General features: G+C 43.1%; 1 protein-coding gene across 4 annotated transcripts in view; it reads right to left on the bottom strand.

Moving 5' to 3' along the window:
• Positions 1-2,491: 2,491 nt before the first annotated feature.
• APP (amyloid beta precursor protein) overlaps positions 2,492-14,829 on the bottom strand; it is a 272,009-nt gene continuing 259,671 nt past the window's right edge. For all 4 annotated transcript variants that reach the window (XM_066599092.1, XM_066599089.1, XM_066599090.1 and 1 more), the window contains 3 exons: positions 9,472-9,554; positions 7,720-7,866; positions 2,492-3,724 (listed from right to left, as the gene is read on the bottom strand). In XM_066599092.1, coding sequence (XP_066455189.1) covers positions 3,623-3,724; positions 7,720-7,866; positions 9,472-9,554 — 332 coding nt within the window. In that variant the 3' untranslated portion in view covers positions 2,492-3,622. The remainder of the gene's footprint in view (positions 3,725-7,719; positions 7,867-9,471; positions 9,555-14,829) is intronic.

Genomic DNA, 14,829 nt, shown 5'->3' with positions numbered 1-14,829 from the left:
ACTGCGCATCGTCCAGCACGTCTCCGGTGCATCCGCATACTGAAGAGAGAAGATCCGGTTGGCACGGAGGAGACCTGCGCTGTATCTAGACAGGTAAGAAAATGCCTTTTCCTGTCCATGTCCGCAGGCACGGCTGGATTCCACTGCGGGAGTCAGCAGTGAAAGTGGGCACGAGGCCTTCGTAAGATGTGTATATTCATTTTTCATACACAAAGGTCTCCATAAACATGATCTGTGGATCTCCACAAGATCATAAACATTACAGAGGTGAACGTTTTGTGAACTGCTGCCTGAACCGCGCAAGCTCTGCTGCTAATTTGAAGGGCTACTTTCTCTTGACACTGCACATTTGTTCCATGCCCTCAATCAGTAATAGTGCCCTCAAAATTAATTAACTTAGATAGTTCCTGTTAATGAATAGAAAGAGGGAAACATTAGGCAAGGCATTAACCCTTTCCAATCCAATTTGTATCCTGGTTTTCCTAGGGGGCCTACTCTTTTTCTGCCATTATAAAACAGTGCTATCTGCTGGCTAAAGCCAGTACTGCATGAGGTGGCACATTGGATAGGCTCCGACAGCAGAGAGGCTGGCAATATACAGTAAGAAAATCCCGACGGACGTCTTCCAACATCGGAGCTGTACAGCCTTAAATCAGAATGTTTTCAGAGGTCAGACAGTGGATTGGAAAGGGTTAAGGGCCCATGCAAAAATAATCTTTCAAACAACTGAATGATCCTGCAATCTATTGCAGAATGGTCATTAACACTTTAACATCTTCATTTGCATGTAAAAGGGCCTCCAGGAGCTGTTTGCAGAGCCCAACATGTGATTAATCACATGCCCAGCTGTGTAAACAGCTGCATTGTTCTGCTCCTGGCTGCAATCAGATTACAATGTTATCTGCTGGCTCTTGCGGAGATAACAGCATGTGGTCTACTGAGAGGTAAATTGGTTTGCTTTACCTGTCAGTAGCTGAACGATTGATTTTAAGTTCACCTTAAAATCATCGATCAAAACGAAAGGTTCATGATGCCCGTATTTACATGTAACAATTATCGCTCATTTTCGGCCGTTTGAACGAATTTTGAGCAATAATCATTGCATATAAATGGGTCTTAAGTTGGGACTCTAGCCTTGCTTAAAGTTAAGCTGTCTTGTCCTCTGATCAGCAGGGCTGGCTGCACAGCTTTGCAGTTGTAGCCCTCCTGACTCTTTCGCATCTCTTCTTTTATTGTACATTTTCCCTTTCCCTGCACCGACCTCCACTAGATTCGGCTCCCAGTACAATCAATCTGTCAATTGAGCCATCTCTTCCACTCACTGCCAATGGATGGTCATGTTTCCTTTGTGGGCAGGGCTGGGTTCTCTTACCTACATGGTATTGGGCTTTGGCACAACCAGTCTATAGCTCTTATTTGCTAAATTAGCTGTGTTAGAAGTAGAGCACTTCGGCAGGAGCAGATGATCCATGAGGAGGGGTAAGTAGAAGAGTAGCCGCCTCCCTATCTGTCTCACACATTATGTGACAACCTGCTGCTGAGACAACATTGCAACCTGCGGCAGGAAAGTTGGGAGGAACAGTATGCTAAAGAACGTATTCTAATGTAAGGGGGAGTTGCTGATAGGCTGATTCCTATTGAAGTGAATGGGATTCTGACCTGCAGTACCAACTCAGGCCACTGTGCAGTGTTGTAACGATCTGGATCAGGGTTGGAGTCCCTTTGTCAGAACCGCTGAGAAATCGGTAGCGTAGTCAGGGGAAACCAGAGGTCAGTACCAAGGTAGATATCAGTTGCAGTACACAAGGAGCAGGTGGGTAGCGTAGTCAGGGAAGCCAAAGGTCGGTACACAGGTAGGAATGTCAGGCAGCAGTGTGGAGGAGCAGCTGGGAAAGCTTAACTACTGGCTGGTAGCACAATAATCACGCACTGAGGGAGCGACAGGCCCAGGTTTATATAGTGTGGCTAATCAATGCAGGGGGAAGCTGATCAGGAGCTGCATTGCAGGAGCAAGAACTGGACAAGGTTAGACAGGGGAGCTGTCCAGCAGGCTGAACAACTCACCAGGGAGAGACGCCACCTGGAGCACAACAGTTCCCATGTTCAAACCCTGACAAGTGTATGGCGCCATCTGCTTCCTGCAGCAAAACAGTTAAAACCCCTCTAACTTGGGCTTCTACACAGGCTGGGTCAGATCATGGGGGTCGAATGATCATTCACCTTCCATTCACTTTCATCGCTGTCAGAAGCACATTGTTAACATGGGAAGATGTGCTATTGAGGACGATGAATTTTTTGGTGCGCCAAAAAAATTAGATCATCCAATGGACGAGCTTTCCCTCGTTTGTTGACTAATTGCTACCCTATGGCTCAAATATGGAGTGAACAACTATTAGCCCGTGTAAAGGGGCCTTTTGAAGCAGGGATATATTTTCTAGCACAACCATATACAAAGTGTGGAGCACAAAAAAAAAAACACCAACACTTTAAGTCCGATTTTTTTTAAATTTATTTATGTAACACAGTGTAGAAAGCTATTAGTTCATAAGCAATGATTCTGTACAATCATCCAGCAGAAAGTTGTCATTAAGGAATCTCTGCTAATTTTCGACCAGCAGGGCACTTTTTTTTTTTTAAATTTTCTAAAAAAAAAAGTGCTTTGAATTATCAGAGACACATGAAACCCCGAAAAAAACCCAGAGGGTAACTGCAACACATTGTGTCATAGGCCCATCCGGCACTGATAGGGGTTAAAGCTTAAAAGTTACATGGAAAAAAAAAATAAAAAAAAAATATATATTTTTTTTTGTTTGATTTTTAATTAAACGTCTGCAATTCCTAAAGTGTGCACATAAAACAGGCACAAAAAAACAAATGTGTGTGTTTTCCATAATTTTCTACATCACTAACACGGCAGAACAATCTGTACAATAACACAGTAGAGTGGAAAGAAAGAAAGAAAAAAAAAATAATAAAAATAAAAAAAAATTGCATGGAATTTTTAAAAAAATAAAAATAAAATTTGATTTTCTCCTTTATAATGCATAGCGGCGGTGGGAAAAAAAGGTACTAGGCAAAAGAAGCAGCATAAAACCTCACATACACATAATAATGCATCCCCAAATCGTTTTTTTTTTTTGTTTTTTTTCTTTTGTAAAGCGGTTTTTCACCCCGGACTTAAATTTTTTTTGTTGTCACAACTCACAAGAATAATATACAACCTGTTTAAAGATCTACATGATAAATAAGGGAGAGGCAACTACTCATGCACTAGGTCTTAAGACGGCTAAACTCTTTACAGTACACAAAAACATTCATTGAATAATGTTATGTAAAGACTGAAATGTTAAGAGAATACATTACTGATCTTCGTTTATTAGTTCAAGCATCTACTTGTGTTACAGCACAGCTGTCAAAAGGCGAAAATGAGGAAATCATAAAACAGTGATGGAATTTTTTTTTTTTTTTAGGGTTTTCTGACTTTTTTTTAATTATTATTGTTATTCTCTCAACATGATCTTTTTGTTTTTCTGGTTCTATATTTATATATGTATATAGCCGAACACCGATGGGCAGTGAAGCAATCATTTGCTGTCCGAGACGAGAGGCTGCTCTGGTGTTCTTAATTCTGCATCTGTTCGAAGAACTTGTATGTGGGGTTCTCGTAGCCGTTTTGCTGCATCTTGGTCAGGTGACGTTCCTCGGGAGTCACTGCTGCATCAACCTGAAGCAAGAATGGAAAAGTGGTTGAAAGCCCAATTAGATTTTGCTATAATCTTGCTCAAGCCTGGCTATGGGAAGATAGAGAACATCGGAAATTGACGGCACATTCTTGCCTTAATTTTGCAAGTTTTCACAATTGTTTCTTCTAAACTACTCCATCCATCTAGTTAACGGTTTGAAAAACTTGCATGTGGGGTTCTCTTAGGCACTTTGCTGCATCTTGGTCAGGCGATATTCTATCCAGTCACCAAATCAGAGCATTCTATGAGCACTTCAGTACGTGTATGTACGTGGTGGTAAACAAGAGAGAACTTTCAATGAGCACTTACGATGAAGATGGGACTACCCATGCGCACTTCAATACATGTACAAAAAATGTTCATGGGAAGCTGTCTCTATCTAAATTATGGTTACCAACTTTTGATTAGCATTTATGATCAAGATAGAACTACCCTTTGGCAGTTTAGTACCAGTAACTTCATGGCTAACCAAGACAGAACTTACTCTGAACATCTAAGTACATGTATCCACCTGGTGGTCACCAAGACCGGATATCCCGTGAGCTTTTATGATTAAGACAGAACTACTTATAAACACCTAAGCACGTGTTTTTACATGGTGGTTACCAAGACAGAACCTTTAAAGGGCACTTATGGTGGAGAGAGAACTACCTGTGAGCATTTCGGTACACGTTGCTTCCCACAAATATTTTAATACATATATCTATATGTTAGTTACCAAAACGGAACTCTCAATGAGCATTTCTGATGAAGACAGAACTAACCATGAGCACTTTTGCTTGATTAACCATGAAGATCGATGTACTGAACTTCTCATGAGCATTTTCGTACATATAGTTACATGGTGGTCACTAAGATCGAACTTCCCATGAGTTTTTATGATCAAGACAGAACTACCCATGAGCACTTCAGTACATGTATCCACACGGTGGTCACCAAGACAGAACCTCCGATGCACACATGAACTACCTGTGAGCGCTTCAGTATATCAAACTTTTCATGAACAGTTTAGTACAATGTAATCTACATGGTGGTCACCAGATAGAATTTATGATCAAGGCAAAACTAGCCATGCATACGTCAGTACATCTTCATGGTGACCCAAGACAGAACTTCCCAGGAACACTTTAGTACATGCATCTACATGGTGGTCATGGTGAGCTTTTATGATCAAGCCAGAACTACCACTGAGCACTTCAGTACATGTATCTGCATGTTGGTCACCAAGGCAGAACATTCAATGAGTACTTATGGTAAAGACAGAACTACTCATAATCACTTTTGTACATGTAGATTCCCATGAATATTTTGGAACATGTATCTGCATGATGGTCGCCAAGATAGACCTTTTGATGAGCATTTATGATCAAGACAGAACTACCTGCGAGTACATCAGTACATGCATCTACATGGTGGTCATCAAGGCAGAACTTCTGATGAGCACTTACTATGTGGTGAAGACAGAACTAACCATGAGCACTTCAGTACATGCATCTCCATGGTTAACTAAGACAGAACTTCCTATCAGTATTTTAGTATATCTGTCTACATGGTGATCACCAAGACCGAACTTCCCATGAGTACTTCAGAACATGCATCTACATGGCTAACCAAGACAGAACTTCCTTATATTTTAGTGCATTAATCTACATGTTGGTCACCAAGACAATTAGTCGCATGGTGTATCTAAGATATTACGGAACTTTATAATGTACTAAAGCTGCACAAAAACATTTAATTATAATACATACTTGGGCAAGGCAAAACTGGATGTTTATGTGGAGGTCAAAGGAGATAGCTGTTGGCCAAATGAGTGACTGGCCAACAGCTAAATTATGTGCATGGCCATCTCTAAGGCCTCATGTCCACGGGGAAAATCAGGCCCGCTCCGGATTCTACATGGAGAATCTGCAGCGGGTCCCTCCTGCCCCGCGGACATGAGCGCTGAAAATAGGAATTTAAAAGAATTTACCCATCCGGAGCGGTTCGGGAAAGTCTTCTCTTCCTCACGGCCGGATCTTCTTTTTCGGCCGGCGGATGAACTCGTCACGGCTGCTGCACGTCGCCGGCACGTCGCCTACGTGCCGCGCGCATGCGCCGGGCACATCCGCCGAGCCGAAGCAAGAAAGATGCGGCCGTGAGGAAGAGAAGACCTTCCCCGTCCGCTCCGGATAGGTAAATTCTTTTAAATTCCTATTTTAGGTCTCCCGCGGATCCGGACGGCTTCCATAGGCTTCAATAGAAGCCCGCGGGAGCCGTCCCCGCGGGAGACCCGCATGAAAATGGAGCATGGTCCAGATTTTTTCATGCTCCATTTTTTTTAAAATCCCTTTTATTGACCATCCGCGGGTATTTATCTACCCCGCGGGTGGTCAATGCATCCCTATGGGGTGCGGATCCGCGTTCGGGAGAAGAGTTAAAATCTGCTGCGGATTTTAATTCTTATTTTGCCCGTGGACATGAGCCCTAAAGGTTATAGCAAGAGCAAACATTATATATATATACATTCTGTAAGTAATACTTATTTATAAGGGGTATTCTGAATTTCAAAAACTTCAATATGGATTCCCCTTGTTCTCAAATGTATATAGAGATTCCCCACCCCTGACGACACATCTCCTTCTTCCAGGAAACCCATTAGGAAATTAGTATTTCATTTAAGAAGAGGAGCAGACTGTCACGATGTTGCATCATTTTGCCGATGCAACGAGACTTCAAATTCCCAGCTCTAATAATACTTGGAGCTCGGCCTTTTAAATCTAATCAATCTGGTGGAACCAAACAATGATACGGCAAGCGGGTCGGCTGAGCAGTAAATGCATTGCTGTCAACTTCTATAGATTATGTGCCGCATTGTAATGGAAGGGTCTTTTGGGGGTGGGTTGAGCAAATTAAAAAACGCAGAACGAATGTGGGACAAGGTAGAAAATAAAACGCCATACTTAAGACTGGACTGAGGTTGGTGGTGGTGGTGGTGGTGGGGGGGAACGCCTGTTTCATCGGAAACCATTAGTCTTTGAACTTTATTGACCTGAATCCCTTACACAAAATATAAAGCCAAACGATGCATGGCTACAGTACTTCTCAGCATCATCGGCATATAGAATATCCATTGGGTAGGGTGGCTGGTGGAGGCCTGATATGGCGGCGGCTCCCATAATTTAGCCCTGTCTATACATAAAATGACCTAAAAACATAATCCAATGCAAAACTTCTTCAAAAACATCAATGGATATTCATGAATGACCGGCCTGTTGTTGAGTCTGTTCTGTTTGAATCAACACTGAAAGTTGCAGTGAAGTTGTGAAGTTCTTCAAAGCCAGGCCGATACATTTCCTGCAAGATGCCCAGCCATATCAGTATTGGGGATGGCGAAAGGAGGAGGTAGGGTACTATGTCTACTACCCCACTACTAACCCAGTTGGTTGTTAGCAAACGACTATGCGTACATGTGTTCCCAAGCCAGAACCGACCCGCCGGTGGCTTCTGCCAAGCCTCCTGAGCCCATCCCGGACCGGTAGCCTGTTCCATCTAGCCCACTCTGGACATTCATATAGAGTTATGGGCTTATCCTTAGGCTAGGCCTTAGATGTGTGACTTGGATGGTGGTTTCTGATCATCATCAGCAGAATAATAGGGCTATCTTTTTCCTGGAGTACGGCAGTATCTGCAATGTATTTCCTAACACAGCGCCATCCATGTGAATGTGGCCGTGTCCGATACTGCAGCTCAGCCCATTCAAGGATAGGCTCATCATTATTATATCCTTTAAATATTGGAAGTAACAATACAATCACGACGCTGCCTTCTGCTAGAGAAAGGCGAGGCGGGATACCGGCCGTTACGCCACTGAGGTATTCCAAGAATCTGTTGAGGTCTTTGACAATGAAGAGCAGAGACAGATTCCCTGTTGGCTGCCGAGATGCATAAAATAAAGCCCTGCCGGCTGACGGGGTGACGCTTCCCCAGCACTCACCTCTACTACACCGTGGTGGATAGATGTATACTGCTTCTTCTTCAGCATCACCAGAGTGATGACGATCACCGTTGCTATGACAACACCGCCAACCATTAGACCAATAATTGCCCCCTTGTTTGAGCCGACTTCTTCTGCAAAGAACACCTAGAAGGGAGAGCAGATTTATTCACATTACAGAATCAAAAAGAAGAAAAATTAAAAGATAGTTTTCGTTTAAAGTATTTATTTCCATATAAACCGCACAGAACCCGCTATTATTCTCCTGTATCAGCCACGTCACTAGTTATTAACCTTAGAACTGTTACCACTGAAATGAACAGCAATAATTGCAACCAAACAACCAATCCCATCATGTGCAGAACTTTCACAGCATCTCCATTTGGTCTTGTTAAGAACTTGCATCTGACAGTCTCTTTAACCCTTCGAGGACACGGCAATTTTAATTTTTTTTTTGTTTTTTTCATCCCCACTTAAAAAAAAAAAAAAAAAAATTTATTAGAAAGCCTGGTGACATCCCGTAAGCCTGTCACATGGGAAGCCCTGAGGCAGGTTTACGGGATGTCGCTGATGACGTCCCTGCCGGTCTCTCATTGGCTGCTGCGGTGACGGGGGTAAACACGTCACCTCTGCCGCTAATGTGAATAGGCAACTGGAGACAGAGTTAGCGGTGGAGCAGCGAGAGGCGAGTTTCTTATTTTACACACACCTTGTCACTCACCCTCATACCCCTACCAATGCTTAAATATGTCACAAAACCCCTTTAAAGGCTTTGGACACCTTTGGGGAGCAAATTGTTTTGTACACTTAAATATATGTATTTTGGGCTGACAATTTGTGCAATACGGTTTGGTTTAGCAGCTTCTACATATCACTGTACATAGAAGCTGCAGTCATAAGCCACATTTACACGCAAAGATGATTGCTCAATATTTGTTCAAAAGATAGGGAGAATGACAGTTTGAGAGATCATTTTGCGTAATCTGCTAATGGGCACTAATGCCCATCTGTAGCTTATTAGGTTCATTTGCATGTAAAGGAGCCTCCCTTTGCTGTATACAGATAACAGCGGGTGGTCTGTTCTCTGCATACAGCCCCTTTGTTCTCCAGCAGGACTGCAGCTGAATACAATGTTATCAGCGCTCCCGTGGAGAATCTTAGTTTGCGGTCCCTCCTATCAGCTGCCGGCCGAATGATGGATTTTAAACGTAACTAAAAATCATCGTTCGGACAAAAAACAAATGATGGTAGCATTTACACACAACAATTATTGCTCAAAAGACATCGTTTGAGCGAATTTTGAGCAATAATCGTTGCATGTAAATGGGGCTTCAGACTGCAGTTTCTATATACAGTGATAAGTAGAAGTTGCAGAAGACAGATGGTATAAAATCGATAAATAAACCCTAACGCAAAAATGATTGGCAGCCCAAAATACGGGCATTTAAGTGAAAAAAAGTCCCTTTCAAAGGTTTTCATAGATGTTTAAGAACAGATAAAGCCAGTATGATGCAGGATGGGACTTTGATGGTGGCATAACATTCTTGTAGAAGCTTTCTGATGACTCAGTATATGGTCAAATGTAGATTCAGAAGCAACATAAAAAGCCACTACATAAAATTATCGGAAGCGTTTAGTAGCATTAACTCGTCTTCTAACATCATATTATAGTTTGCAGTAAGTTCTAGATTCTTCCTCGCAGTTTTACAGGTCACTGATACATCGTAGAGGTGACAACATTCATCCCCTTACCAGTTTCTGGTGGTGCACTTCATAGCCGGCATCTACCTTCATTTCAGAAATTTCTTCAGTCTTGATGTTAGTGAGGCCGGACCCTACAAAACGAAAAAAATAAATAAATATATGAAAAACATTAAAGAGACACAAAAGGTTTCCCAGGTTACTTACAGGCTCCACTGTCCACGTATAAAGGTGAGCTCATGAGCTTGTTATAAAGCGAAGGAGGGATGGGAAATTAGATTTAGGCCGCCTGCACACGGCGGAGGCGGATTCCGCTGAGGAAGACCTGCGATTCACTGTGAAAATTAATTTAAAATACTCGCGGACGATGGTGGATTCGATAGTTTTTCCACGTGGTTGCACAGCGGATCATTCGCGCAGAAAAAAAAAACCGCAAGTTCAGTGGAAAAGTTGCCCTGCCGTCCCCCCCCCCCCACCTCCCTGTCTGGTCTCCAAGCAACCTGAGAAATATGCGCCTACAGTTCCGCAATGTAATTGCGGATGAACTGCGGATCAAATTTCAACCATAGAGATTAATGGAGCTCATTCGCACTAAAATGGACCGTGCTGTGATTTATTTTCCACTCGCGGATTCCACAATTCAAATCCACTCATGTGCAGGAGACCTGAAGGAGGCCATACAGATTAGACTAAGGTTGCCCAAACTTACCAAGTTCTGCAGAACCATCTGACCATCTAATGTCTATCAGATGTTAGGCTGATATTTGGAAAAAGGGGATCAGGCGTGTTTAATTTAATAGGGGTTTTCCAGGCAGCAGCGGCTGTCAGTGCCGGGATATACTAGGGTCGGAACGGAAGCCGCTACTCCAACCCCTGTGTAGTGGCCGATGATGGTAATTGCAGGCGCAGCTCTCATTGATTGCCTCCCCTCGGATCTACCAGTTACCTGCCCTGTTTTTAGGTGTCCTCAATGACTGCAGGAATTTTTGTAACTACCTGATGCCCACTGTGCACTACTCCCTGAATGGTCATTGTCGATCACATGAGCAGTACGGGTAGAATGGATTGGTAGTCTAACACTAGCAACACACTGGGGGATTGGGTAGATTCCATCAGCCATCTTGGAAGACCAAAAACAGGAAATGAAACCGCGGATTGGGAAGGGGGGGGGGGGGAAGAACTGCAGGTAATATACCCACTTCTGGTCGTGGGACAGAAAAACAGAGGGTCACTTTAAAAGTTTCCAGGAAGGCATCATGGCTTCTTCATACATCATCAACAGAAGCTACCAGTCCGTCCAGCAATCTATGTGTATCGCTAGCATCAATATTATGCTCACAACCGTGCGCGGTCGGCGGCGGGTCACCTAAAGGTAAGAGGTCAGTGACACAACAAAGCAGAGGGCGGCTTTCATAACGTGTTTTCTCCCTGAGCTTAAAAGCATTCGTTGTCAACACAAATCTGTTATTGCATCCCTCCATTTACCCGGGGAGATGAACCGTGAATTTGGCCGGCACAGACGGACCGGCACTGCATATGCTGGAACAATGGAAGGGGGTTTGTGCTTACTGAAATGGACAGACTTGTATCATCCATTGTATTCTGCTTGGGCTACATCATTAACAACACGAGCAGATGGCACCCAAACATCTCATCTACACGTCTACATCAAATAATTATGGAGGCGAGATTAAATTACAAATATGCTACTTGGGGACGATACGTTTTTATACGTCTCATAAACATTTTTGGTGTTTTTTTGCTCTTTTATGTGACTATAAAAAGAATCCTCAAATATTCTAGATCTCATACGAGCCAGTGGAGCGTATGGAAATAGGCTGACATTTTCAACTTCTGCAGCTCACTTCTTTAGCTTTGTTGTGTAGCCTAGGGCAGAGTTAGAAGAGTCATTTCATTATCGTTGGAAGTTAGTATATTGAATGACAGATGACAGCTGCATTGTACTGCTAGAGGGCTCAATAAGGTCAAATAAAAAACACTGTACACAGATGAGGGCCTACTCACATCAGCGTTGAAGGTACCTTTTGGAAACTCTGTTGCAGAATTCAGTTATAAAAGCGGAAGAAATAGTGCTACTTGCAGAGATGATTAGGGGCGGGGACGGGGTTAAATGTTTAAGATCTCATTTTTTTATAATAGTGGAAGAAAATTAATTTATTTTTGTAATGCAACACCATAGTATTGCATTATATGGTATTTCTACCAGCATTCTATTAAGACGTGTCACAGGCACGTCATAATAGGAAACAACTATCAAAATTGGGAGCCTTCAGAAGGCCCCTGGCTGCCATGATACCTGGACAGCACCCTGCAACCTTAGGGCTTATTCAGACGACCGTATATCGGCTGGGTTTTCACGCCAAGCCGATATACGGTCTACTTGTCTGCAGGGGGAGGATGATGGAAGAGCCAGGAGCAGGAACTGAGCTCCCGCATCCTCTCCTTGCCACTATTTGCAATAGGAGGGGGCAGGACAGGGGCGGAGCTAAGTACTGTGCTTAGCTCCGCCCTGTCCCACCCCTCTCATGATGAATGAGTAAGAAACCTACTGCATACTGATGAGGGGCAAAAAGCTGTCTATGGATTTCTGGCTTGGTTTTTAATTCCCAATCATTGTTTTAAAGACTTGTTTAAAGGGTCTGACATTGATTTGATGGAATGCTGCCATCCAATAGGTGGCGCTGCAGAGGTATTGTTCCATCTTCCTTATTTGCATATATTTCCCAGAGGAGCATGCATGGCCTTATAAGTCTCCTCACTCACCTCCTAGGTGTCTCCATACCCCTTCTAGGTGCTCTCTTTAAGGAGAGATGATACCCCCTTCCAACTTATTTCTGTCTAAAACGCCTGGCCTCTTTTTTCTCAGATGGTCATGTGATCTCAGTTCTGACCAGCTCAGATCTACTTGGGGCTATGTATTCATTTTCTAGTCAGATTCTTGGTCTGTGTGATGCAGTTATATGGATCTACCACAGAAACTCCATACAGGGGGACACAGACACTCCTGTCACAGTTACTGATGATCACACGGCTCCTGTCACACAGGAATAACAGAGGAGATCACAGCTCATCCTCCTGACTGCAACTTATATAAGTGAATATATAAAGTAATAATTATTAAACTGTCCCCCCAAGAAGCAGAAATGGAATAGCCTTGGCTATTCCATTTCTAGCCCAAGTAGATCTGAGCTGGTCAGAACTGAGATCACATGACCATCACGGGATAGATGTGAAACTGAAAGTTAAAAAAAAATCTCACCATCCAGATGGTGCCTGATAAGCATCAGACAGGGGAGAGGCTGCACTACATGGAGGAGAACTCCAACATGTGACAGGCAATCAAATGAGAGGGGGGCAGAGATGGAAAAAATGTGTTTTCACCCCAGTAGGCCCTTAAAGTGACCACATCAACAGCTTCCCATAACTTTTGAGAAACTTGAAATAAACTTAGTTTGGATGATAAATGAAGACTGAACAGCGATAGGAAGTCAGTCTGTCCGTGCCGACTCTTACGAACACAACGGCGTGCGCTCTGTAAGTACAAGTCTGTACTTATAGAGTAGTTCATATTATACCCATAAAGGGAGGAAATTGTAAAAATATCTCAGATGTCTAAAAAAATACTGGATATATTCGGAAGCATTGTAGAAAAATGTTGATTTTTTTTTTTTTGCCAGTATTAGATTGCGCTACATTAAAAATCCCTCCATCTCCAAAAACCGTTTTACACAAAAACATTGCGATAAAATGAATAAAAAAAAAAGCAGCCCATAAAAGCAATATCCCGCTCCCCTTCAACTATTACCGCTGTCAGGAAGCGGGCTTTTATTCTGCACAAATGCAGCTTTATTGTAGGTTGCAATACCCTTGAGAAGATGGACACATCAGAAAGCCTTTTCAATAATCAAGTTTTCCCCTGATGGCTGAATACAGCGAGGCATTAGCGGTGATGACAGTTTCATAAGGAAGCGCCTTTTATATTGTCGGCGGCGCGGTCTCCCATAAAATAATAAATATTCATGGAGGCTGAAAATCGCTTCTGGCGAACGGAAGGAGGAATAAAACCCTACTGCAAGCATTTCTTAGATAGATGACGGTCTAGTCGAGCCAACGCTATTGGATCCGCTGTAACGGGGGAACAGCTGGACACGGAATATAGAAAATACACATTTTCACTGCGACCATCCCGGCAGGATTTTTTTTTTTTTAACCCATTAAAACCAGTCATGACTAATGCAATGAAATCATTTAGAGGCGGCTATCCTGTATGATGTTAAAGGGGCTGCGGGGGCATTTTTTAGTTAGTAAGTTAGTAAACTTATCCCCCGGAGAGGTCAGCAATTGATGGTCGGCAAGAGACTGGCTCTAGGGATCCCCATCGATCAGCTGATGTCCAGCACTGCTGTCAGTAGTGCAGTGGTCCGGACTGGTATGACAGATGCTGCTTTAATTCAATGGGAGCTGTTATCGGGTTCCAGCGCTGACCACATTGAGAGCTGTGCCGATGAGGATCCTGGTTGGCGGACCATCAGTGATAGGTAATCAACAGAAAAACTGCCCAAAAGTCCCGGACAACCCCTTCCATACGCTGCATTCAATCCATTAATCATACCGATGAAGATGAAAGAGCGTTCCCATATAGGATAGGCAAACTGAAGAAAGGTGATGATGAAGTGAGGCAAATAAGGCTCTGTTCACACTGGTGTTACGGCTTCAGTTTGTCAAGAACCCATGGAGAATGCATTTTAAGATCCCACCCGAGATTTAAAGGGAATGGGTCATCAGAGAACTTCCTCTTGTAGAAATCAAGTTCTGTTAAACATATTTTTACATAGCTTTTGATAATTTTATTTTTACATTTTTTATGCTCACAATCTGCGTTTTAAAAAAAATCCTGAAATCTTGCAGTTCTCACACTGACCGCTAAGCCTAATAATAGTCTGACACTTCCTATTCAGTAGAGAGAACTTCTCAGCAGTCTTAACATCGTCACAGGCAGGATTTACAGTGAAAGGTGACACCTATATGTAGATAACACAGGATCAACCATTCACATTAGGTGATGTCCCAGCTCACCTCCTCCCCCTCCCTGCACACAGACCATTAAGCCTAATAATAGTCTGACACTTCCTGTTCTGTAGAGAAAACGTCTTAGCCGTCATCTCATTATCATCACAGGCAGCATTACACTGAGAGGTGACACCTATATATAAACTATTCCCTAAAAATTAAGGGAACACTTAAATCACACATCTGAGGTTGTTCTGTAGGGCTCTAGCAGCGATCCTCCTGTTTCTTCCGGTCCTGATGCTGGGTTGATGGGGCCCTTCTATGGCCCCAGCCAGCTCTCCTCGTATAATGACCCATGTCCTGGTATCTGCCTCATGG

This window comes from Eleutherodactylus coqui, chromosome 4 (genome assembly GCF_035609145.1).
Source record: "Eleutherodactylus coqui strain aEleCoq1 chromosome 4, aEleCoq1.hap1, whole genome shotgun sequence".
NCBI lineage: Eukaryota > Metazoa > Chordata > Amphibia > Anura > Eleutherodactylidae > Eleutherodactylus > Eleutherodactylus coqui.
Note: the sequence above shows the minus strand (reverse complement) of the source record. Positions and strands in the feature narration are given on the sequence as shown.